At 35.9% G+C, this 25,881-nt stretch overlaps 1 protein-coding gene across 1 annotated transcript; it reads right to left on the reverse strand.

Moving 5' to 3' along the window:
* Window positions 1-2,962: 2,962 nt before the first annotated feature.
* Window positions 2,963-25,732, reverse strand: CLEC9A (C-type lectin domain containing 9A). Its single transcript, XM_053556278.1, has 6 exons — window positions 25,609-25,732; window positions 23,894-23,974; window positions 11,841-11,987; window positions 7,981-8,132; window positions 5,396-5,517; window positions 2,963-4,517 (listed from the first exon to the last, which is right to left on the reverse strand). Exons 1-6 carry the CDS (start codon window positions 25,697-25,699, stop codon window positions 4,385-4,387), a joined length of 726 nt encoding a protein of 241 aa, XP_053412253.1. The 5' UTR covers window positions 25,700-25,732; the 3' UTR covers window positions 2,963-4,384.
* Window positions 25,733-25,881: the final 149 nt, after the last annotated feature.

Here is a 25,881-nt window from a genome sequence, read left to right on the forward strand (position 1 = left end):
CAATCATGATAAAAAGAACACGTGTTCATTTTCATAAGACTTCATTTCTTAAGATTGTCACTTTAACAAAGCTTACTTGTAGAATCTTCCTTGAGAAATTTCCTTTCAATTTTCTATTGATTAGCAAAACAATTTACTTAGTATCAAAGGAATTCAGTTGATTTATTGTGTCGTGTAAAGAGAATGACATTTGTGGTTAGAAAATAGGTGTTTTGGGCTCGGCACCTGTAGCTGAGCAGCTAGGTCACCAGCCACATACACCGGGGCTAGCAGGTTCAAACCCGGCCGGGGCCTGCTAAACAACAGCAATGACAACTGCAACAAAAAAACAGCTAGACGTTATGTTGGGCACCTGTAGTCCCAGCTACTTGGGAGCCTGATGCAAGAGAATTGCTTAAGCTCAAGAGTTTGAGGTTGCTATGAGCTGTGACGCCATAGCACTCTACTGAGGGTGACACACTGAGACTGTCTCAAAAAAAAAAAAAAAAGAAAATGAGTGTTTTGGACCTTTTACTCTGATTTACTTATTGAGCAAATTACTTTACTTCATGGAGTTTATTTTTTAAAATGTGAAGTGGAAATATTTATGATTTCCTCATACTGTTATTTTTAGTGGAAATAAGGTAAATGTGAAATTAGTTTCATAATATAAATTGCAATATAAATTATAAAGGAAGTGAGGAAAATATCAAACAAGGATTTAGTGATTCACATTTAAATATAGGGGAACATGAACATGCATGAACAACCTTCTCTAGAGACCTGTGTCCCTGAACCACATCAGGGAGCTACAGATACTATTACCAAATATTTTCTATGATGAATACAGATGCTCAATGAAAGTGGTTAATGTAATAAGCTTTGCTGCTGAGGAAAAAAAAAATGTGGTTAACATGAGAAAGTCAAGTAATTTTTGTGGACTAAGTTGTAAAATTGTAATGTGAAACTCATTTAAATTTTGACTCTGGACATCCTAGGTAACCAGTCTAGCTCAGGGATAAATGACAAGTGTCTCTTCAACACATTAACTGCCATGTGAGTTGTAGTTAACCTGTGCTATTTTTGAGCCCAGGGCCTTGTGAAGTATATATAAATCACATTTCTCTTGACCTATCTTTACCTAATAAAACACCATGGCTCCAAGGAAAACAAAAAGTTTTTTATTAGTGTGGCAGTCAGTGGTGGAGTGCCATTGCTCTGAGGAATCTGTCTGCCTGCAGAGTGAATGTTGAATAGTATCCTTACTCCAAATCTAGGACCTAAGGAAAAATATCACTTTAGATGGTGAGAAGGAAAAAAAAATAGCATTTATTTTACACACTTAATTTTCTTGAGCTTATTTCTCTTCATCTTTTCCCTCAATCCCTTCCTCTGTATAACAAAACTCACAAGATTGTTCACAATATGAACAAACATTTCAGAACAACAGAAAAAGAATATGGTATGACATTCTCTCCATGAACTTCCTTTTTCACTTTTAAGAATAAGAGATAATTATATAAAATGCATTTTAAAATCTAATTTGCTAAGAATATTAAGTTGAGAATCAGAGATGCACGTCACAGAATTGATTTTTGACATGAGAAAATTTTTTCCTTCTAGGCTCTTGTTTGCGTAGGTAATTCTGAAGAAATAGCAGGAAAAGTCAAACAAGGAAGGCAGCCTTTCCTGGTAGAGCTGAATTCCCCAGGGTACACCACGGGGAGCTATTTCTTTTCCTGAGGATATTGAACAAGCTCTCAGGATTTATCAACAGGAAACAGGCCATGATCCCATAGCAGCAGGAAGTGGGAGAAGGGTAATGGGGAGCTTTTACACTGGGGACACAAGAAGGTTATAAACTAAGTACAAGAGTCTAGTGGGTTGTCTCAGGGCTGTTTACTATCTGGAAGTCACATCCTCTGTAGAGATATTCTTATAGTTTTTGAAGAATACAAACAGCAGGATAATCTGATTTAAAGTGTGAGTGACTTTTGTACAAGGTTCATTGTATGAGCAGATTTGTAGACTCTAATAATTTCTATAATTATTTAATTAATATTATTATTCTGATGTTTTTCTTTTTATACACTTAAAATACACTCCGCCCCACGTTTTCCTTTCCCCTTTTTGAAAGCTAACTTGGAACTCAATGAGATAGATCAAAGATAACCAATTCATTATTGGTGGGACTAGGATATAAAACTGTTGATCCCACTGCAAACTGTCTTTAAAAAGCCTGGGTATCCTGGGCCAAAAGCAACCTGCAGGGAAAACTCTCCCACCTACAGCATCTGTGTGGAAAGCAGTATTGCTGCTGAGGAAATTTGTAGGAACTCACGTCAGCTGCACTGCAGATAAAATTCTAACTTGTAAATACCGCATCATATAAGGGGGATGACATCAGCGAAGGATGTTTGCCTTTTGCTTCATTGTACTTTTCTAAAGAATTACGAATACTTCCTATCCTTTCTCTAAACATAGCTTCATGATAGTACTTTGAAGAATCTTGAAGCCAAACAATCTTTACTACTGAAAAGCACTATTGTTTTTCCTTCATTCCTGGTTATTATGCTCAGCTGCCCTCAGCTATGAAAACCAAACGCAGGAGGAAATTTACACTGCATTTTCTCTGCTATTCTTCTATTCCAGGTTCAGGGGGGAAAAAAACAGATAAAATATTTTTTATTGAAACTCCCATCATTTAAACACCAAGTCAAGGGTAAATAAAGAAAAAAGAACAATATGCCTTACAGGACCAAATGTAGAAAGATTTTTAGGTAAGAGGACTCTTAGTTTCATTTAAATAATTTCCACTGTCTCAGCGAATTAGATTTTATTTTTGATTTAATTAGCTAAGCAATGCCTTTATTCTTAGGAAGATGACACCCTAATGTATGTCAGCTATTGCTTGTGAGAAACGGAGGATTGAATTATGCTGAACTTAGCAAATATTGATGGAGGATCTACTGTGTGGTAAGGTGGTGTTCTAGGGGTAATTAATGTTATAAAAAGTAATACAATAATAATTAGGGGATCTTTTCTACCTGTAGATCACAGGAACTTTCATATTAACTGTTTCTTGGGAACAAAATATTCCATGCTTAAAAGAACACTCAAATTTACAGCAGAAATTATCTATAGATTTACTTGAGTAGGATTCACTAACTTTAACACAGATACTCTCACCAGAGAGTTGATGTTTTACATATAAACTTTATCTTCTCAATATCTCTGCAACATGAGCAGGAAAAGGGATCATTATTAACTGGAATTCACAAGTAAGAATGCCTTGAGATGACTGGTGATGTACTGTGGGTGACAGTAGCAAGCAAGGATAGACCGTTCATCTCTGTGCAAGACAACACCCTCAGTATTTACATATATCTATAATTTAATCCTCAAACAACATTTTGAAGTAAGTCCTTTTAATATTTTACAATGAGGAAACTGAAGCACTGAGAGAATGGTGCAGTTAAAAGTGCTGGAGTGTTAACCTCGAGAGCCAGGCGTCCTCAAACTTTTTAAACAGGGGGCCAATTCACTGTCCCTCAGACCGTTGGAGGGACGGACTATAGTTTAAAAAAAAAAAACTATGAAAAAATTCCTATGCACACTGCACATATATTATTTTGAAGTAAAAAAACAAAACGGGAACAAATACAATCACACCGCCTCATGTGACCCACGGGCTGCAGTTTGAGGACCCCTGGTTCAATTAGAGTTGTAAGGATGGTCAGTGAGAGGAAGCTTATGGTTGTCCTTCCCTGGGGGACATACTGACACTGGCATCTCCACTATTTCTTCCATTTATGTGGCATTATAATAGTTTAATTCTCTCCTAGAATTCTGAAGTCATAAAAAGAGTGTTATCTGACAGTATGCTGAAGGAAGCCTCCCTCCTTCCAACTCGGATCCATATCTCTGTCCTCCCATCCTATCAGTTTTATAACGTCTGAAAGCCTAGACAATATATAGAAAAGATCTGGCAGACAGCAGGTTTAAAAGGCCCAATTTGTTAATTAATTAATTTATTGAATGAAATATCCATCAGCTAGAACTGCACCACCTGTCACGTTGACGTATAGATTTCTGGGTGGAATTTACAATTACTCTGTACTAAAAAAAAAAAATAGAAGTGATTTCCTTCAGTTTGTTCTCTTTAGGGTTTTGTCCTTGGTAGTTCTAAATCAAATTTATTCTTGGCAATTAGAACCACGGCAAATGAAATTTGAAAGTATTGAATATAAAAGTGTATAAACTCAAAAACAAATTTGAGTTCCAAGGAACTATTTCATTTTCCACACATTGATTTACTTCTGTACTTGCTGTTAGGCTTTTTGTGATGAGTGTTTCCATGTTCTGTTTCAAAAATAGTAATAGATCACTTTGAGCACCATTTCTTTCAAGTAGAAGGTCTTAAGGCATATGTTTCACAGATAAAGAACTTCCAAGTGCTGCAGTTAGCTGTAAAAAGGGAATTATCTCTGAGGTATCCACAAGCCTGATTAGTTGGTTGGAATTTCTGTACTGGCAACCTGGAAAGGAAAGTCAGTGTTTCTGAGGTTATATTTGGGGATTATAGTGATGTTTTTATGAGTAAATAATAAGAATAAAACATGAATAATGTTAATATAATTTGAACAGACATAAGAGACGTAGAAACATGAAGATAGGCTCTAAATGAGAAACTCTTCCCCGATTATTAATTCCCAAAACTCTAAGGCACTTGATTCTGTATACCCATCTTCATAGTTCTATCTGGAAAGTTTTAATATGGAAATTGCTTAATAGTTTATTCCAGGCCCGGTATGGTAGCTCATGTCTGTAATTCCAGCACTTTGGGAGGCTGAGGCCTAAGGATCAGTTAAAGCCAGGAGTTGGAGACCAGCCTGGACAACATAGTGAAACATGCTCTTTGTTACAAAAAATTAAAAATAAAAAAAAGTTAGCAGGATATAGTGCCATAGGCCTGTAGTAGCAGTTCTTCTGGAGGCTGAGGCAGGATTGCTTGAGACCAGGCTTCAGTGAGCTATGATGAGCCGGCTGAACTCAGCCTGGGTGACAGAGGGAAACCCTGTCTCTTACAAAACAAAACAAAGTCATTCCAATTTCTTTTCCTTAAGAGTCTCTAAACATTGTTACAAAAGGGATGTGACTGATAATTGTTTCGTTCATTCAGACACTCAAACTGTGGTTTGATCTTTCCGAAGGATAACAGCAGTAGGGCTTAAAAGAAAGATTTAGAAGCCATGGAAGTATCCTTAATTACATTAGCTTTAATTCCAGTCAGCAGTCTATAAAATTATCAAGCTGCTTATGCCTCCTGGAGGAAATTTAAGGCATGAACTAAAGTACACTTTTGAATTCCCTCCTGTTTCTAATTCCTGTTGTAACACTTCACTCAGAAACTTACAAGTCAGGAGAAGGAGACGAGCCATTTTGCCAGAGCCAGGGTCTGCTGGGTCCGTCCTGAGACAGACCTACCCAGTAATCATTGCCTCCTTTGATCTTCCTCAAGTTGCCAGTGATAAAATCCTATGGGAAAAAAGACCTGAACTGTGAATTGAGAAGAATGAACAACAAAAAAGCTACAGTGAAATTTAAAGTGTGACATTTGCCTTGCTAGAAATGAATGGGAAATTGAGAGAGGGAAAGAGAGCTTGTGCATTAAAAATAATTAAAGATACATTTATAGACTTTTCTATAATCATTGTGGCATTAAAGATGGACAACCGAGATGAGTGTAGTTTCAGCACACTGGGAGTCTGGCAGATAGTATATGTCAAAAAAAGGCAAGTGTTTTAATAAACCTTCATTATCAGAATTCAGAAATAAAAATATCATTGAAATCATAGACCATATAGATTACTTCATTCCTAGTATACTTCAATATGGGAAATAGTTTAGGAGATTCCAGAAGCAATTTAATTATAAACACATTTTGTTAGAAGAAACATTTTGGATTTTTAACATCAAATTTTTAAGGAAAATAATTTTTTTTAACCCATAGTTTTAATAATTTAGTTCTAGTCTTCTTGATTTACTGTGTATATTTAAGAAATTATTTTCTTCTTATTCTTTTAGAAATAAACTCTGACCAGCAGGTATACATTTTTCATAGGGTCAAAAATAAATGGGTAGTTATGCATTCTGTATCATAGATAGTTATGGATGGAATGGTACTAGAAAGCCTCTTTTTTTTTTGAGACAGAGTCTCACTCTGTCACCCTGGGTAGAGTGCCGTGGAGTCACAGCTCACAGCAACCTCAAACTGTTACACCCGAGAATCGGGGTCCCCAATGACCACACGAGAGAGCCAGACACTGATGCAATCACATAAGGGTGTTTATTCAAGCTCGAGCCTGGGCTGTCAGAACCCCCAGACACAGCTGGGACCCAGAGCCCCATGCTCACTGTGTGTGGGTTTTTTTATGAGGTGGGTATGGGGTGAGGGGTGTGGGAAGCAAAGCTGATAGGGTCCTGCCAATCTTAATGGTGGGAGGGGGCGAGAGGGGGGCTGACACACTCTGGAAGATAGGGACACATCCCAACCTCCCAGGAGATAGGGATGCATCCCTGGAGATAGGGAGGGGTGTGGTTTACTAAAAAACGAAACTAGGAGCTTTCAGGTTTTCTTCAAATGGAAGATGAAAGCCTAAAAGCCCCAAATGGCGTCACTGTGTCACTGGGTCCTTTAAAAAACTCTTGGGCTCAAGAGATCCTCTTGCCTCAGCCTCCCAAGTAGCTGGTGATACAGGGCAGGTGGTGCCCCAGCCAGCTTGGAGGAGCTGAGGATAGGACCTGCCACCTCTACCCTGGCAGTGTCAGTGCAGTGGCAGCAGGCAGAGGAACCAATGGGCTGGAGGGTAAGCAAGGGGTGCCCAGCAGGAGGCTCCAGTAGCTGGAGGGGCCAGACAACTCCTAGGGAGATATCGGCACTTTAGGGTCCCCACCTTGCACTTGTGGCTGAATAGGTAACCCCCCCATTTAGTAGTGTAGGTCAATTTCATGTAAGTTTCCTAGGCTGGCCAATTTCAGGAATGGACTGTATCCATTCATTTGTTACCAAATCCTGGCCAATGGTAACTACAAGAACCCAGGTGACTATATACACCCCTAGACAAAGAACCCAGACAGAGAGAGAGAGGCACAGGGAGAGCTTTTTCCCCCACTTGGGATTTTTTTCTCTGCCAGAGCTTTGGCGTTTTTTATTCTTTTCTGTAAAATCCTGTCTTACCACTGATCTGTTGTCTGTGGATTCATTGTCCGAATTACTGAGACCAAGAACCTACTGAAGACAAAATTCCAGTATCGCTGGAATTACAGGCGCGTGGAACAATGCCTGGCTAGTTTTCCGGTTTCTATAGAGACAGAGTCTTGTTCTTGCTCAGGCTGGTCTTGAATTCATGAGCTCAAACCTCTGTTTTCCAGAGTGCTAGGATTACTAGCACTAGGTGTTAAATGTTAGACACAGTTTGATGCCAATTAAATATTTCGTTTGGCAAATATTTATTTTTAAAGACTTATCCATTTCGTGGCATCATCCCAAGTTTTGTACTTATTTTGCTTAGTATTTACAAGACTATTATAGGTTATTATATTTCCCTACAGCATTAAAATAATTTAAATATTTATGCAATTGTAATGCATGTATATTTTAGAGTGGATTAGCATAGGAAGTTAGAAAATTAGCATTAGAAAATTGTATTCCCCTTATTTTCATTTTTCCTTATTATTTATTTTTCTTTTTTTATTAACCAAGGACATAAAAGTAACATAGTTTCCTCAATTTCTAAATAGCCATATTTATTCTGTTTCTCTTATTAAAGGGAAAACAACCCATACTAATTCCTCCTTTGTCTCTTTTAAACCTTTCTTTTGACAAATATATTACTGTTAACAGAATATCAAGCAATTCTATATGATGAGAATGAATGCTTTCTTTTAACAAGTCACATGGTATTTCAGAACAATGTGAAACCATAAAACAGTGTTTACCATTTCTTCTTTGCTGTTGATTTGTAGAAGTGTGGATCCCTTCTCTGAACACTTCTTTTCACTGGTGTTCCAAAGTTGCCAACTTTCAAATACATGGTAACAACTTTCTCCATTATGAATCCAGTTGACTGCACATGGGCTGCAGTTACAGGCTTTGAATATAAGCATGTTTCCTTGTTATCATTGTAAAATATCAGGAGCATGTAGCATATCTTCCCCCAAATAACCCCTTATGTCAACCCTAGCAAAGTTCAATGATAGAAAAGATTGCTTTACATGATGTAGCACTTACCAATTTCAGCTTCTTTGAAATGGACTACACAAAGATTTATATAATAATTTCTACCTGCAATAAGTATTTAGTTTAAAATAAAATTAATCAGCAATAAAATTACACAATTTTTTTCTTCTATAAAAATAGACCTCATTATTCCAATTTTATCAGTCTTTCATTTCTTTGAATTCATATTTATAGTCTTAACTTGTTTGCTTATTGTTTCATGTCTGCTAATCTTACTGCCCCAATTTAGCTGGGAATGTCCTAGGCCTGTTGTCTGCAACCTTTTTGACACCAGGGAGACCAGTTTCGTGTAAGATAACTTTTCCACGGACAGAGCCTGGGAAGTGTGGGGGGCACAGTGCTCTGAGGCCTGCTCCTAACAGGCTGCAGACAGAGTGGTCAGCAGCCTGGGGGTTGGTGAACACAGTCCCTCTCTCACCTTTATATAAAAGGTAACAATGTGTTTATATGGTTTGGTTCAGTGGGTTGAGTAATAAGCCTTGATTTAATGTTTAAATTCCTAGAGTAAAGCAAGAAAATATTTCATATATAATGGAAAGAACGAACAATGCACCTTAGGGAGTGATTTAAAAACACATGAGGGGGCAGCACCCGTGTCTCAAAGGAGTAGGGCGCAGGCCCCATATGCTGGAGGTGGTGTGTTCAAACCCAGTCCTGTCCAAAAACTGCAAAAAAAAAAAAAAAAAAAAAAAACCACCACCCACCACCACCAACAACAAAAACCCAAACAAACAACAACAAAAAAAACACTTGAGGAAAATTGAAAAAGAATGTAAATGAACAACATGATTGTTTTAAGTAAGCCTTAGTTTTTAGTCAGTTTTATAGAACCATTTTAAGAAAGAATGTATTCACAAAAGAAAGATGATGAAAGGTATAAGGGGAATCAAGGTGAGAATTTGACCAAGTGGCTCTGAAAGGCTGAAATTTCCAGAACTCTGTTCTCTAGAGAGAGACCCTCTATTTAGGGTAAGAAATAGTATTACCAGTTTCCATGGCCCAGATGTCAGGTTTTTAGGGCCCTTCAATATCCTTTGTTTGCCATCCATGCTAATAAGAATCCTGAACATCATTAAATTTATACCATAAATAGTGTTAACGATGATATTTGAGGGATTGCAGAACAAATTTGTTGGATTCGTACGTCTCCAAAGTAGATATTGTCACTGTTTTCAAGGTTGGTGGCTCAGCGGTAGGCCTAACTCAGGCTTGCAAAAGTCTGCTATATAGAAAACCATTGTCAAGAACATACCTTGGGAGAAAGACTCCCTATTCAATAAATGGTGTTGGGAGAACTGGATGTCTACATGTAAAAGACTGAAACTGGACCCACACCTTTCCCCACTCATAAAAATTGATTCAAGATGGATAAAGCACTTAAATTTAAGGCATGAAACAATAAAAATCCTCCAAGAAAGCATAGGAAAAACACTGGAAGATATTGGCCTGGGCAAAGACTTCATGAAGAAGACTGCCATGGCAATTGCAACAACAACAAAAATAAACAAATGGGACTTCATTAAACTGAAAAGCTTCTGTACAGCTAAGGAGACAATAACCAAAGCAAAGAGACAACCTACACAATGGGAAAGGATATTTTCATATTTTCAATCAGACAAAAGCTTGATAACTAGGATCTATAGAGAACTCAAATTAATCCACATGAAAAAAGCCAACAATCCCATATATCAATGGGCAAGAGACATGAATAGAACTTTCTCTAAAGACGACAGACGAATGGCTAACAAACACATGAAAAAATGTTCATCATCTCTATATATTAGAGAAATGCAAATCAAAACAATCCTGAGATATCATCTAACCCCAGTGAGAATGGCCCACATGACAAAATCTCAAAACTGCAGATGCTGGCGTGGATGTGGAGAGAAGGGAACACTTTTACACTGCTGGTGGGACTGCAAACTAGTACAACCTTTCTGGAAGGAAGTATGGAGAAATCTCAAAGCACTCAAGCTAGACCTCCCATTTGATCCTGCAATCCCATTACTGGGCATCTACCCAGAAGGAAAAAAATCCTTTTATCATAAGAACACTTGTACTAGACTGTTTATTGCACCTCAATTTACAATCGCCAAAATGTGGAAACAGCCTAAATGCCCACCAACCCAGGAATGGATTAACAAGCTGTGGTATATGTATACCATGGAATACTATTCAGCCATTAAAAAAAAAATGGAGACTTTACATCCTTCGTATTAACCTGGATGGAAATGGAAGACATTATTCTTAGTAAAGCATCACAAGAATGGAGAAGCATGAATCCTATGTACTCAATTTTGATATGAGGACAATTAATGACAATTAAGGTTATGGGGGGGGCAGAAAGAGGGATGGAGGGAGAGGGGTGGGGCCTTGGTGTGTGTCATACTTTATGGGGGCAAGACATGATTGCAAGAGGGACTTTACCTAACAATTGCAATCAGTGTAACCTGGCTTATTGTACCCTCAATGAATCCCCAACAATAAAAAAATAAAATTTAAAAAAAGAAAACCATTGTCAGGCCACACAGTGATTTGTCACACTTTTACTTGATTAAATTTCAAACAGAAGGAACTATGGAAGATTTTTTTTACCTCTCTCAATATCAATTATGTAAGGGATATCCACTACAGGGAAGTTAATTTTCTAAATTATATATGTAAGTATTATTAGATGCTAATTAAGGTATCATAGAATACTTGACAAACAGAACAAGTAGAGATACACTGTTTATGGTTTAAAATATTGTAAAGAATATAAAAGATTAAATTGGAGTAACTCTATGGAATTTTTTAAAAGAGCTGAATTCTTCATTTTTATAATAATTTTATGGTAAATTTCTCATTTTCAAAATGAATTTTTCTTCTCAAAGTCATCTCAACTTATACCTAATGCACTATCTAAACTAAACATATTGGGAAATCTGGAGCTAGACTTAAAGATATACTTACAAATTTGAGTGACTGAATAAAACAAAATTGGTTTTTTAAAAAAACCAATGACTTAATAACTTAGTAACTGCGCACATAGCACTTTAGCATTCGATGGTGTATTTCCTTTTGTTGCATTTTTGGGAAACCTTTTTGTTTCGTTTTATTATTATTATTTTTTTTTGAGGCAGAGTCTCTCACTAAGTCACCCTTGGTAGAGTGCTATGGCACCACAGCTCACAGCAACCTCCAACTCTTGGGCTTAAGTGATTCTCTTGCCTCAGCCTCCCAAGTAGCTGAGACTATAGGCGCCTGCCACAACGCCTGGCTATTTTTTGTTGCAGTTGTCGTTGTTTGGTGGGCCGGGGAGGGGTTCGAACCTGCCAGCCTTGGTGAATGTGCCTGGCGCCCTACCCACTAAGCTACAGGCATCACCCTGAAACCTTATTGGTTTTCACAGATTTTTGGAGGTTATGAATAAGGTTGAACTGCTGAAAATTATGTCTCTTCTATTATACAATCTTGACCAACATATTTTGCAGAGAATAAAATATGTGTCACTCTTTCCTTTGAGAAGTTGGTGTGTACATTTGGATCAGCCAGTGAAAGCTGATTTTATATCAATTACCTGAAGTGTAAGAGTTTTGCATCAAGGTCTGGCAACGTGTCATCTGAAGGTAAGGGTTTCTCTCCAACTGTGTAAAGTTTAGCAGTGCTGTCTCCTGTTGCATGAGTTTTTCTTGCTGCTTCATTGCAATAGTGGACACCTGAAACACTTCAAACAACAGCAATCACTGCTAACAAAATATTTATTGTTTATTATAACAAAATAATCTTTCAACATCGAGTAAAGACAACTGCAAAATACTATTTTTGAGACTTGAATTTGCATTATTTTAGGTTTTTGCTTAAAATTTACATTATTCAAGAATCAAAATGCCGAAGAATAAGTCTTTTTGCCGCCCTGTTTCTTTTTATTTATTTATTTATTATTTTTTATTAAATCATAACTGTATACATTAATGCATTTATGGGGTACAATGTGCTGATTTTATATAATGAGATGGGTGCCAGCAGCCTCATCACCCCCGTAAGATGGATACCGCCTGTCACCGACATGCACCAGGGGGCTGTGTAGGATAAAAGATGAAAGGACAAAAGATGAGAATACCATAACTCTGAAATGATGACAAGCACCGTTACTCTTAGATTGGGCCGGAACAGGACAAGAGAAGAACGAATGGGCCAAGTCCTGTCATGATGAGAGTTAACGAGCTAAGTGCTATAACAAATAGTTTTACTTATCCATTAGTTGCTGGATCTGCATTACGTTCCCTTATTGTTATCTAACTGCCCTTTATGTTACCTATTGGCTAAACCTCTACACTGTAAGGTTCACTTCTGTAAACGAGGTCGTTAGGACCCCGTGCTTGCTTTTTGCTTCTTTTGCCAACTTTCTTTTTGCTTCTAATTGCTAATTTTCAGACCACCTGTTTGGCCCTTTGCCAACTTTCAGACTAGAAAAACCCCAACTTCAGACCCCTCAACGCTCTCTCACTTACTCTGCTTTGGTTTTGCTGAGACAGCCCCACAGTTAATAAAAACTCCTTTTTGAAATTCTAATTTGAGTCAGTGGTCCTTATCTCTCCCCATAACAATACGATTTGGAATGCTTACTTCAAACTGGTTAACACAGCCTTCACCTCACTTAATTATTGTGTTAAGACATTTATACTCTACTCTTAATAGATTTGACGTGTACCCTTGCAATATGCACAATAGGTGAGGTCCCACCGATTACCCTCCCTGCAGCCAACCTCCTCCCTCCCCTCCCTCTCCTCTTCTCTCCTTCATCCTGGGCTATGGTTGTGTTTTATCTTTCATATGAAAGTGTGAGTGATTATATATTGATTTCATAATAGTTCTGAGTACATTGGATACTTTTTCTTAGTATCCTTGAGATACTTGAGTAAAGTTGAGATACTTTACTAAGAAGAATGTGTTCCAGCTCCATCTATGTAAACATAAAAGAGGTAAAGTCTCCACTTTTTTAAGGCTGCATAATATTCCATAGTATACATATACCACAATTTATTAATCCATTGTGGGTCAATGGGCACTTGGGCTTCTTCCATGACTTGGCAATTATGAATTGGGCTGCAATAAACATTCTGGTGCAAATATTTTTGTTGTAAAGTGATTTTTGGTCTTCTGGATATATACCTAGTAGAGGAACTGCAGGATCAAACAGCAGGTCTACTTTTAGTTCCCTAAGTGTTCTACAAACTGCCCTGTTTCTTTATTCACCCTAATTTTACTTCCCCAGAGCAGCCAGCTTATCAGTTTCTTTTTTATTCTTTGAGAACTATCTTTTTTTTTTTTTTTTGAGACAGAGTCTCAAGCTGTTGCCCTGGGTAGAGTGCCATGGCATCACAGCTCCCAGCAACCTCAAACTCTTGGACTTAAGCGATTCTCTTGCCTCAGCCTCCCGAGTAACTGGGACTACAGGCGCCCGCCACAGTGATCGGCTATTTTGTGGTTGTAGTTGTCGTTTTTTGGCAGGCCTGCGCTGGATTCAAACCCGCCAGCTCTGGTGTATGTGGCTGGTGCTCTAGCCACTGAGCTACAGGTGCCGAGCCGAGAACCATCTTGAATTTTATAAATGAAGTGAAATTTACAAATGAAAGCTAATGAATATCAAATTCCCTCTCTCACCTTTATATAGAAGGTAGCAATATGTTTATACGGTTTTGTGTCTTTCACTTTATCACTTAAAATATACTTGGACAGAGTTCCATATCAGCACATTAAAAAGCTTTCTCTTTTCATTATTAGTGCATAGAATTCCCTTGTGTGGAAACGTCATGTTTGCCTTTAGTAGTTTTCTACTGCCTTTAGATTATTTGTAATATATTTATTACTACAGGAGGAAACACAGCATAAGGAACTTTAGTCATACAGGATTTCATACATGTGCAAGTGTATTTTTAAGATAAGTTGCTAGGTTAAAGTCTGTGCGCATTAAATTGTATTAGGTAGGGTGGCACCCGTCGCTCAGTGGGTAGCGGGTCAGCCACATACACCAAGGCTGGTGAGTTTGAACCCAGCCCGGGCCAGCTAAAACAAGAACAACTGCAACAAAAAAAATAGCTGGGCATTGTGGTGAGTGCCTATAATCCCAGCTGTTTGGGAGGCTGAGGCAAGAGAATCACTTAAGCCCAGGAGTCTGAGGTTGCTGTGACGCGACAGCACTCTACCCAGGGCAACGGCTTGAGACTCTGTCTCAAAAAAACAAAAATAAATAAATAAATTGTATTAGGATTTCCAAATTACACTCCAAAAATGCTGTTGCAAATAGTATCTCAGTATGATTTGCAGTTATCTTTTTATGTCTGAGGTTGAAACTCTTCTCATATATATAAATAAAACATAGATGTGTTCCCTTCTCTATGAAGTATATGAGTATATTCTTTGTAATTTTTCCCCATTTCTCATCTTTTTCTTACTGTCTTACTATGCTGTTAGAAGTAATTTCCCAGGACTAGAATCAGTCTGAACAGTGTTTCTGGAGTTCCCACGTGGCCCTGACTTCTGGACAAGGCATGAAACACACTGATTCACAGTATAGCTTTGCAATCCTGGGTCTGAGAATTTTGGGGCCCGATTACACTAGCTTATCAGCCTTATTTACTGATGACAATATCATTGATGCTTTGCCTTGGTTATGAAACCCTGAGAAAAGGCTTCTGCTGAGCTTGGTTCCCTATCAGAAATATGCCTATGTGATCAGCAAAATGTAAAAATTCTCAACTGAGAATCTATTTCAGGATCTTTGATACTAAGATAGCCTCTGTGCATGTCAGTGGTTCCTAATCTAAGAGAAAAACTGTGCCCCGGTAGGACATTTACAGAACAAGGGAAAGATGCTTTCAGCTGAGCTGTCCTTGTCACTCCTTGTGAGACAGACTTTGCTGGCACATATCTTGACTTCAATGCTACTGTTAAAATGTATCTTTGTCTTGTAATAAACCGTAGATTTGTAAGCTATGTCACTTTGGGTCCCATTAGTCTTTTCCAGCACCTATCTGATATTGTTAGTACACTTACATATTGGTGATGTTAGATTTGTATATGATATGGGCATATATTTTTGCAGGTTTTTATTTATTAATTTTTGGCTTTGCTTGAGGTCGTCTATCTCATATAGATCCAATATTTTTTATTATTATTAATTTTTTTTTTTTTGCAGTTTTTGGCCAGGGCTGGGTTTGAACCCACCATCTCCAATATATGGGGCCAGCGCCCTACTCTTTTGAGCCACAGGCGCCACCCTAGATCCAATATTTTTAAAGTCATCTTTAGTAAAAGAATTTTATGTGTGAGATTTATACATTATAAGTATATATTTACATTTGTCCTTTGATGTAGCTGAATTTCTTGTGTTGTACATGTAAATCGGAAGACATGACTTCAACATTTCTTTTCCCCAGATGCCTAAACATTTGTCTCATACTATTTATTGAATAATACTCCCAATACTTTTTTAGTTACCATCTGTAACTTACTCTGAATTTCTAATAAACTACATGGGTATATTTCTGTTTTAATTATATTCACTCTGTCTACCTGTTCATCATCAGTACCACATGACCTTAATTATGCTTGCTTTATAATTTTTTTATATCTCATATTTTAAACTGCTTTTTGTTTTCTTACTATTCTGGCTAGCTCATTAAGCCAGTTCCTTTTAAAAAATTATATTATGATTTACCTACCAATTCCTATTTTATTAAATATTTTTCTTAACATGGGTACTGATTTTCTTTATCCTGTTTGATTCTTATAGAATTTCTTGAACTTGTAGCTTCCTGTTTTAGTAAACTTTGTAAAAGTTTTTATCTAAAAAGTCTTGTAATATTACTTTTGTCCAGCTCTCTCTTCTACTTTGGGGTTAATTATTACACATATGCTGTTCTTCCTCACATATGCTGTGTCTCTCCCCCTCTTTTCTATACTTCACAATCTTTCACAATTCCTTTTTTTCATTTTGTATATTCTGCTTTATCCTCCAGTTCAGTGGTTCTCAACCTTCCTAAGGCCACGATCCTTTAATACAGTTCCTATGGGTTGTGACCCACGGGTTGAGAACGGCTGCTCTAGTTCATTAATTTATTCTTCAGGTGAGTAGATTTGTTAAATTCTTTTTTAGTCGGAGTGTAGAGCAGGTCTTAGCTGTCGAAATTTGTTGAAGCTTTACTGAGGTATACAAGGGCACATATTTAAAGGGTACAATCTGATACATTTTCATGCATATGTTTATGTTGCAAACCATCTCCACAATCTTGATAATAAAGGTTATACATCATACAAGTTTTTTGTTCTCATTTATTCAATTTTTAATTTTTATATATACATACTAGTTGCACACATTGGTTGGGATACGTGTGATCTTTTAATACAAGCATGCTATCTGTAAAGATCCAATCAGGGTCATTGTGATATCCGTCATCATAAACATTTATCATTTTTTTGTGTTGAGAACATTCTAAATCTGCTCCTTACTTATTTAGAAATATATAATAAATGATCGTTAACTATAGTCATCCTATTGTGTTACCAAACATTAAATATATCAAGGGTGTCCAACCCATGGCCCACAGGCCACACGTGGCTGAAGCTGGCTATGAATGTGGCCCAGCACAAAATTGTAAATTTACTTAAAACATTTGGTGAAATTCGCCAAGTTTTTGGTGATTTTTTGGTGGAACTTGATTATGCGGTCCTTAAGGTGTGAACTTTGCAGATGACAGCATTGTGTTACAATGTAACTTCAGTCACTTTCACTACTTGTATGCCTGAGTGGCTTTAGTGTGTTATCTTCCAAGCCCAGACAATAGAATTGATGCCGTCAGGTGTTACATGTGCTTGTGGTGACTTAGTAAGGTAACAATTATCAATTGTTATCAATATTATCAATATCAATTATCAATAATATGTCAACCTACCATTGCAACATTAGGCACTGAATGTTATTTAGAAGTCAGGTAGACATTCTTACCTGATTATTAAGGGCCCTTCCACACCTTGGCGGGGCCTCACACATCATCAACTGTGCTTTACGATTGGCCCTCTGCCTTGCCCTTCTTTGGCAGAGATGTGGAAGGTTCCAAACTTTACTTTCTATTTTCCTGTCAGTTAATTTCTATCATAAAAGCAAATATACTCCCTTATCTATTTTTAAAAATTTCAGCATGGCTTTTACAATATCTAAAAGGAAAATAGAACTCCAAAAAAGAAAAATTACCAATGAAAGAATATTGTTAAGAGTTGACAGATGACTCCTTTTTGGTTGAGGCAAATAATAAAGCACTCCAAATAATTTGTAGGGAAATTGTGCAAATTTTCAAAGATTATGATTTGAAAAGGCATTATATGCAAAAACATACTGCCAAATTCAATGCATATAAAGAATTATTACAAGGACAATATAGTGGAACTGAAAAAAGTCTGCCTTCTCTATAAAAAAAAAAATTTTAAGTTACAACTCAGGCAAATTCCATTGGAAAAGCTAGTTATATGGTAGCATATTTAACGGCAAAAAAAAAACCTAACTATTTATTAACGGTGAGTGTATTAAGCAAGTATGAGAAGTATAGCAGATACAATTTGTCTAAAAAGCGGGAGATATTTCTAAAATCAGTTTGTCTCACCAGATGACTGCCAGGTGAATTGAAGAAATCAGAAAATCTACTGAAAGAAGTTCGGAGAGTAAAGCTGCTAATTTAAAATTTTATGCTTTGGCAATGGATGATAGTACTGATGCTACGAATCAGCTCAACTTGCCATTTTCATTAGAAGTATTGATGACAAATATAATGTCACTAAAGAAATGGCTCCTTTAGTGCCATTAAAAGACAAAACTAAATCAAGAAATTTATACAAAGCAGTAAAAAATATGTTCAGGTGATTTTCTTTGTTCATTGTCAACATATCTGGCATAGTTACTAATGGTGCCCTGGCAATGGTAGGTAAAAGAGAGGGACTTATAAAATTAATAGTAGATGATGTAATTCCTCGCTAAAATTCATGTTTAACGGTTGCATAGTACATCAAGAAAATGTATGCACAAAAGCTTTAAAAACGGACAACGTCATGCAAATTTTCATCAAGACTGTGAATTTCCTAAGGGTCAGGGGATTGAATCATTGCCAATTCCAGAAATTCCTTAAAGGTATTGATGCTGACTATGGGGCAACATCTTTTACTTTTCAGAAGTAAGATGGCTTATGTTGGGGCAAATGTTGAAGAGATTGTCCAACTTGCAGCATGTTTTCAAGTCGTTTATTGTATCAAAAACCAAATTTGTGCCAGAATATAACAATAAAAAGTGGTTTACAGATTTAGATCAGGTTTACAGATTTTTGGTGGATTTAACTGCTCATTTAAGTGAGTTAAGCAGGTGTCTTCAAGGCAAAAACCAACTTGTCAATATAATGTTTCAAACTACAACAGCATTCCAAATGAAACTGGAATTATGGCACTCTCAAATTAAGGCTAACAATTTTATGCATTTTGACACATTAGCTAAGCACAGTCCTATGAACAGCAAAAAATATGCAGTTCTGCTTTTTAGTTTGATACAAGAATTTGAAAACAGATTTCAAGATTTCTGGGAAAATTATCAATATTTGTGACTCCATTTCCAGTTGGCATAAATATGTTATCTGCCAGTTTTCAAGTGGAATGCATAGAGCTGCAATCTGATATTCAAATTAAAGAAAAATTTGATCCTGTTTCTTTACTGGACTTTTTTTTTTCCTGTCAGTCTAAATTATTTTTTTCTTTATTAAATCATAACTGTGTACATTAATGCAATCATGGGGTAAAATGTGCTGGTTTTATATACAATTTGAAATATTTTCATCAAACTGGTTAACATAGCCTTCATGGCATTTTCTTAGTTATTGTGTTAAGACATTTATATTCTACATTTAGTAAATTTCACATGTACCCTTGTAAGATGCTGAATTCTTTTATAAGCATATTTTTCCAAGTAATTCCTACTGTTCTTTCTTTTTTGACTGGTTATGAGAGCCCTGGCTCAGGTCTGTGATTCTAATCAACTCTAATCGGATTCTGAGCTCATATACTGGATATCCTATAGGTGCTTATTTACTTGTATGTCAAATTAACATGGTATTTTTTTTTTTTTTTAACCAGAGTTCTATTTATTTGGAGACTGACAGATTGCTTTAAAAATACCAAATGAGGGGGAGGGGGAGAAGAGGAAAAAAAAAATACCAAATGAGGCCGTGTGAACTATGGATTATGTTATGTCCACTGGACTTTTAGAGGTTCTGTCTTCCCAGAGAGCAATATCCCTTGCTCCACAATCACGCCTTATTCATGTCATTGCTTTTGGCAGCACTTGCATTTGTAAGCAGTTACCTGTTTATACGCTTATTCATCTGTAGATAGTTCAAAAAAACCCAGGCTGAAGTTGCCTGAATTATTTTCCCTCTTCTTAGCAAAAGATTCGACCAAACCAAAGTGGAGAGGGGATAATGATGTCCTTTATTTTATCCTATTAATAATATGGCATGTTTAGACATTGACAAATAATAATCTTCCTTTTAGAAATGAGAAGTATAATTCTAAAATTTTAAATTTTCATGTATTTTTTCTAGATGAGCTATCTTTTATAAACTGTTGTTGCTTTGTTACCATCTGAATAGCCTGTACTGTATGAAACTGTACTAAAACTGGAGAAAGGGAAATGAGACCTCTCTTTAGAGTTTTACCATAAACGGGAAGCAAAATATTGCACCTTTATTGAGGCTGAGGTTGGAATCAATTTTCAGCAAGTGAAGAATAAAGAATAACCAGTATAATTACCAGGGAAAAATAACAAAATACTTCTGAACTTCCTAATATAAAAAAAAATCAATTATGAGATATTATACATTATGCCTAAAGTATAAATTAGGAAAATGAAAATAAACAGTAAAAACAAATTAAAGACCTGATTTCTTAAAAAAATTGTACTGATTTTAAAATAAAAATTAATTAGCATAAATAAAATGATAAGCAGCGGAACATAAAAAATAATAAGATATCTAGAAATTAGGTCTACTTTGAAACCTTCCCCTCAAGTTAGGTTTAATATTTGGTTTATGTCTACTGAAACTTTTTTTTTTTTTTAGAGACAGAGTTTCACTTTATCGCCCTCAGTAGAATGCTATGGCATCACACAGCTCACAGCAACCTCCAGCTTCTGGGCTTAGGCGATTCTCTTGCCTCAGCCTCAAAAGTAGCTGGGACTACAGGCGCCCGCCACAACGCCCGGTATTTTTTGTTGCAGTTTGGCCGGGGCTGCTGGGTTTGAACCCACCACCCTTGGTGTATGGGGCCGGCACCCTACTCGCTGAGCCACAGGTGCTGCCCGTCTACTGAAACTTTTTTCTACATATATTTTACATATAATTTTTAAGAAGAAACAGTATTTTTTTCTATAGATGACTTTTAAAAATCTGCTTGTATCACAGGAAAATGTTGTATAACCCTATCTCTTTGTCAATAATAATGGTTTTAAAAGATTTCTTTAAATTATTACATTGAAATTTTTTTATATAAACATAACATGATTAAATTTCCCAATCTATTGTCAGATATGTATAAACTCCCTTTTAATAATATATGTGAACAATTTGTAATTAATACATCCATTACTTTCATGTAATGATAATTTTGAATAAAAGAACAAATTTTCAGAAACACATCCCTATTTCTAAGGTACAAACATATATAACTTAAACATGGGTTTTGACATTTCTCTTAAGAGTGCAAGGTTTCTTGAAAAGAATCAGATGTAACATTATTAAAAATGGACTACAATTAAAATAAAATATTTATTAAAAATTAAGCATGATTTTTAAAACTCAAAGCCTACTAGCTATAACAGAACAATCTATAACTAATAGGGAGAAGTAATTAGCTATTTGACAGAATGTTTGAAGTGAGGGAATTGCTTCTTGCTAACACATTTGTTTTATTATGGTAATTTGTCTTATCTTAAAAAATTCTTAAGTGTTAAGAAAACATAGCCAAATGATCATGTTGATAACAACAACAATAAAAAATTAAAAGTCACTACACTTGACAAAAGCTAAGTGAAAATATATTTTACTTTTATATACTGATATTTAAGTTTTATGATTATGTATTTGTATCTATTAAGATAAAATAAAAGAAAAAAAACTTTTATTTATAAGAATTTTCCAGTAACTCCTGAAAGTCTTTAAGTACATTATGTTCTATATAGCCTCCATTTATCCTCATCAAAGTACCACTTTCTTCCCACAATCTTTGGGGAGTTAAAAAAAAATTTCTTTTGAATATACACTACATTTGTGGGATTAAAATATTTAAAAAATACAGGGTGGCGCCTGTGGCTCAAAGGAGTAGGGCACCAGCCCCATATACCGGAGGTGGCGGGTTCAAACCTGGACCCAGCCAAAACAAACAAACAAAAAATTTTAAAAATACAAAAAATTAAACACTGAACTATCCTGTTCTCAGCCTTGTCACCATCTGTCTTACTCCTTCTGCCCCCACTTTTAGGTATTTTTTACATACTCCATTGCTATTTTGTGTAAATTCAAGACTATATTCTTTCTTGATCAAATTGTGCTGTAGTATACACATTATTTTGAATGTTGCTTTTTTTTTTCACTTAACAATATATCCACAACATTTCCATATCAGGACACAAAGAACTTCTTTCTTTTCTTTCCTTTTTTTACTTTGTTTTTATTTATTTATTTATTTTGTGTCATGGTATGCTCTGTGTGGATGTGCCATTGTTTATTTAAATGGTCTTTTGTGGATAGTGGACAGTTGAATTTTTCTCAGCCTTTCTTTTTTTTTTTTTCATATTGCTACATGTGTAGGTTTATCTACAGGAGAAATTTCCAACAATGGTATTGTTGGGTCAAAATTAATATAGCTTAAGATAACTTAGAGTATCTGAGGAATATGATTATTATGATATATAAACATACTTCATGTATTAGATAAGAAGATAAAATTATGTATACACTGCCATAGCAAGCTTTGTGAGAGCATGAAAATGTACAGTGTATTTTTATAAACATCCTTAGTATATGGTGTATGATTTTAGGCTATATAATTTATGTTTATATAAATGAAATGATGTATCCCAGTCACTTGAACATAGTGCTGTAAGATGTTGCATCACAATTCTGTTTTTACTTGAAAACGCTTTTTGTACTTCAAGTTTCTTTCATCTTTTTATCCCAAATAGATAACATTTGTAAAAGCAACATTGAAATTCATTATATAAAATTGATGGTTGGACCATATCTTTGATATTTGCAATGAAAGTTAAATATGTATTCTTATATTGCAGAGTTATAATAGAGCTTGACAATGTCATTAAAAGTCCTTTGTTTTTACAGAAGAATCCGGATTATTAAGGATTGACTTATCTGTTTGGTCTCTTTCAATTAATTTGTTTACAGTGTGGGGTTGATAAATAGATATTGAATTTGTGAGCTTCTTTAAAAAATGAATTGGCATTTGCTTCAAATAGATTTTTTGTAAAAGAAGGTCCAGAGGAAGGGTAGAGAGAGATAAGGAAAGTGAAAGTTCTGATGTTTTTGCTGGGCTGTGATATTTTATTTGAGGAGATAGACTTGGTAACAATTACTGGGGTTTAGCTCTTAATAATTTGCACAACATTCCTCTAAGCACCAGCAGGGAATTGAAGCATATACAATTGTATGTATAAGATTAAACATTTTGTAATTTGTGAGAGCATATGTGAACTTTCTCCCTTCCTTGTTCTCAGAAATCATAATTCTTCCTTTCTAACTGACGCCTTCTAGATGGAGAAATAATTTGCAAAGACAAAGAAGAAAGAAAACTTATCCAAACAATAACCTTTATCTCTGTCTTTCTATGTATATTTTCTTATTGCTAGTCTGAGTGATGTTAGAGGTTCTTAGTTCTTTTTCTGGAATCTGGTGCTCTGTACTTATTATATTTGTAACAATTTCTTTTGCCAGACATGAAAACATGTCTCCAATTTGAACTAAAAGAAATAAAGCCGTGTGGCTAAATATGGTCTCTATGAAGAACCCCTCAGGTTTGCATTAAACATTTAAAATTGCAGCTTGCCTAATAAAAAGTGAAACATTAAAATAATCTGAAAAAAATCAAGTTTAGAATAAATGTATATTAGAACCAGAAGAGCATATTCTGAAATCTTTTGAATTTCATGCTTTGGCATGCCAACATGACTCACAAATTGAATCAGAATATAAGTAATTATTTGCATTGTTTTTTTTCTACTGACCAATGGCATAAATTTGAATTAAATAACAACATTGTTATTAATCATTGTTGCTGTTGATTATTGAACATTATCACTGGCAGCCAAGTGCTCAGAGTTATACCAAATAAATGTTCTGTAATTTAAAGTTGGAAGGTATTATTTTATATCATTTGTATGCATTCAGATATTTCTTAATTGATTCTTTATCCATTTATAAATTATGAGATTTCATGTATAATTATATACATATATAATTAAGTATAAAGCAATATGTAATATATAATACATACACGAGGATTATTTTGAAGATATCATTTTGTACTTACACATGATGCCCAAGAAAATGGCAGTTGTTAAAAATCCCATGCAGAAAATACATGAAATCCCCATCGCAAGACACCATGTTCCTAAACATGGGAATAGGACCATGAAATTGAGTTAGAGAGAGTAGATGGAAGGATGAGGGCAGGATGGGACAAGACTGGGTGAAAGAAGGAATTACGTTGGGCATTTCTACTGGAGAATTGTTTGAGGCCTGGAATTTGTAACTGCATGTAATAGGAAGAAGAGAAGCTTTGGTCACATACTTTGAAATGCAGATTGTAATTTGAAATACATGCGATTAGGAAAGTGATAAATTGAACAGATTTAATGATATACCTCTCTTAGCCTTAACTATGATGTCGTGGACTTCCTATTCAATAATCTCTTAGGGATTTTCCCAAACCAGTTAGCAAATTTTTAATTTTTGAGGGCAAGAGGCCATCTCACATCTCCCCAGCTCTTTTCAGTATCACTTGAGTATGATTGATTCAAAGGTGTTTCCTTTTAACTTTACAATTTTGGATGAGGAAGAAATTTTATCCACCTAATTTTCCAACTCTTTGGGGTGAAAATAATGAAGAGTGCGTGATTTTTTTTTGTAATAATGAGAGAAAAAGAAATAAAATTCATCTTTGGATATTATGGTAGGCAGAATAATTCTGACCAACATGTCCATGTCCTAATCTCTGAAACCTCTGAGTGTTACCTTATGTGGCAATGGACTCTGAGTATATCATTAAGTTAAGGATCTGTGGATGGGAAGATTAGCCAGATGTGATTGTGGAGGCAGAGATTCCTTTGATGATGTCAAGCTGGTGGCTTTGAAGATGGAAGAAGGAAGGGGTCATGAGCCAAGGACAGCCACAGATGCAGCTATGACGAAAAGAATTCTCCCCTAGAGCATTGCCAACACCTTGGTTTTGGCTCCGTGAAGTCCATTTTAACCTTTTCCCTTTAGCACTGTAAGTTAACATTTTTGGGTTGTATTAATCCCCTAAGTGTGGTGATTGGCCACACTAGCAAAAAGAAACCGATACAGACATTAAGTAGTAAGGACAGAACTGATCACTAGAGCAGACGGCTCTAGGCCAGGGAGATCCTGTCTGTTTTTCAAATGTTTTTTTCTCTTTATTCATAGTATTTGTCATATAATTTTGCTGAATGTTTTATGCAGTAACTAAAATAATTAAAATCATATGATTTTTTTCCATTTATTTTTCAAATCTAGGAATTCTTTGAGAGAAAGCGTAACAATTATTTTTCAAGTCCATTACTCTTTACCTTTTTAACCTTTACTCACTTCTCCACTAGATTTCATTGAACATTCTCTGTACATCATAACACACTTTTCTCTTTCTTTTGAGACAGAGTTTCACTATGTCACCCTTGGTAGTGTGCCATGGTGTCACAGCAACCTCCAACTCTTGGGCTTAAGAGATTCTCTTGCCTCAGCCTCGCAAGTAGCTGGGACTCCAGGCACCCGACACAATGCCTGGCTATTTTTCTGTTGTAGCTGTCATTGTTGTTTAGCTGGCCCGGGCTGGGTTGGAACTCGCCAGCCTCCGTATATGTGGCTGAGCCCTACCCACTGAGCTACGGGCATTACTGATACTCTTAAGTAGATTTTATAAGTAGAGGAAGCATCTTAGGCTCATGGTAGAAAACAAAATAAATCATAAACTCTAAAATCTTATACAAGATAATTAGAACTGTTTACCTGAACATTTGGCAGAAGACAGACATGTCTGGTTAGGGTTTGGTGGTGGATCATCCCACTGCAGAGAGTTGTATATGTTTTCCTCATGCATGTCTGAGATGCTGGACAGGTAAAGCAGTCCCCACAGGAGGCTGACACAACCAGCTTCTCTGTGGTTAGGAGCAGGTTGCAGGAAGAAATGAAATTGGCTACTTTTTTAAAACAATAGTGGAAATATGTTTAGGTTTAAGGGTAGAGTAGATGCATCTTCATTCAGAAAGTGGAAGTTTATGA

The sequence above is a fragment of the Nycticebus coucang genome, chromosome 12 (assembly GCF_027406575.1).
Source record: "Nycticebus coucang isolate mNycCou1 chromosome 12, mNycCou1.pri, whole genome shotgun sequence".
Lineage (NCBI taxonomy): Eukaryota > Metazoa > Chordata > Mammalia > Primates > Lorisidae > Nycticebus > Nycticebus coucang.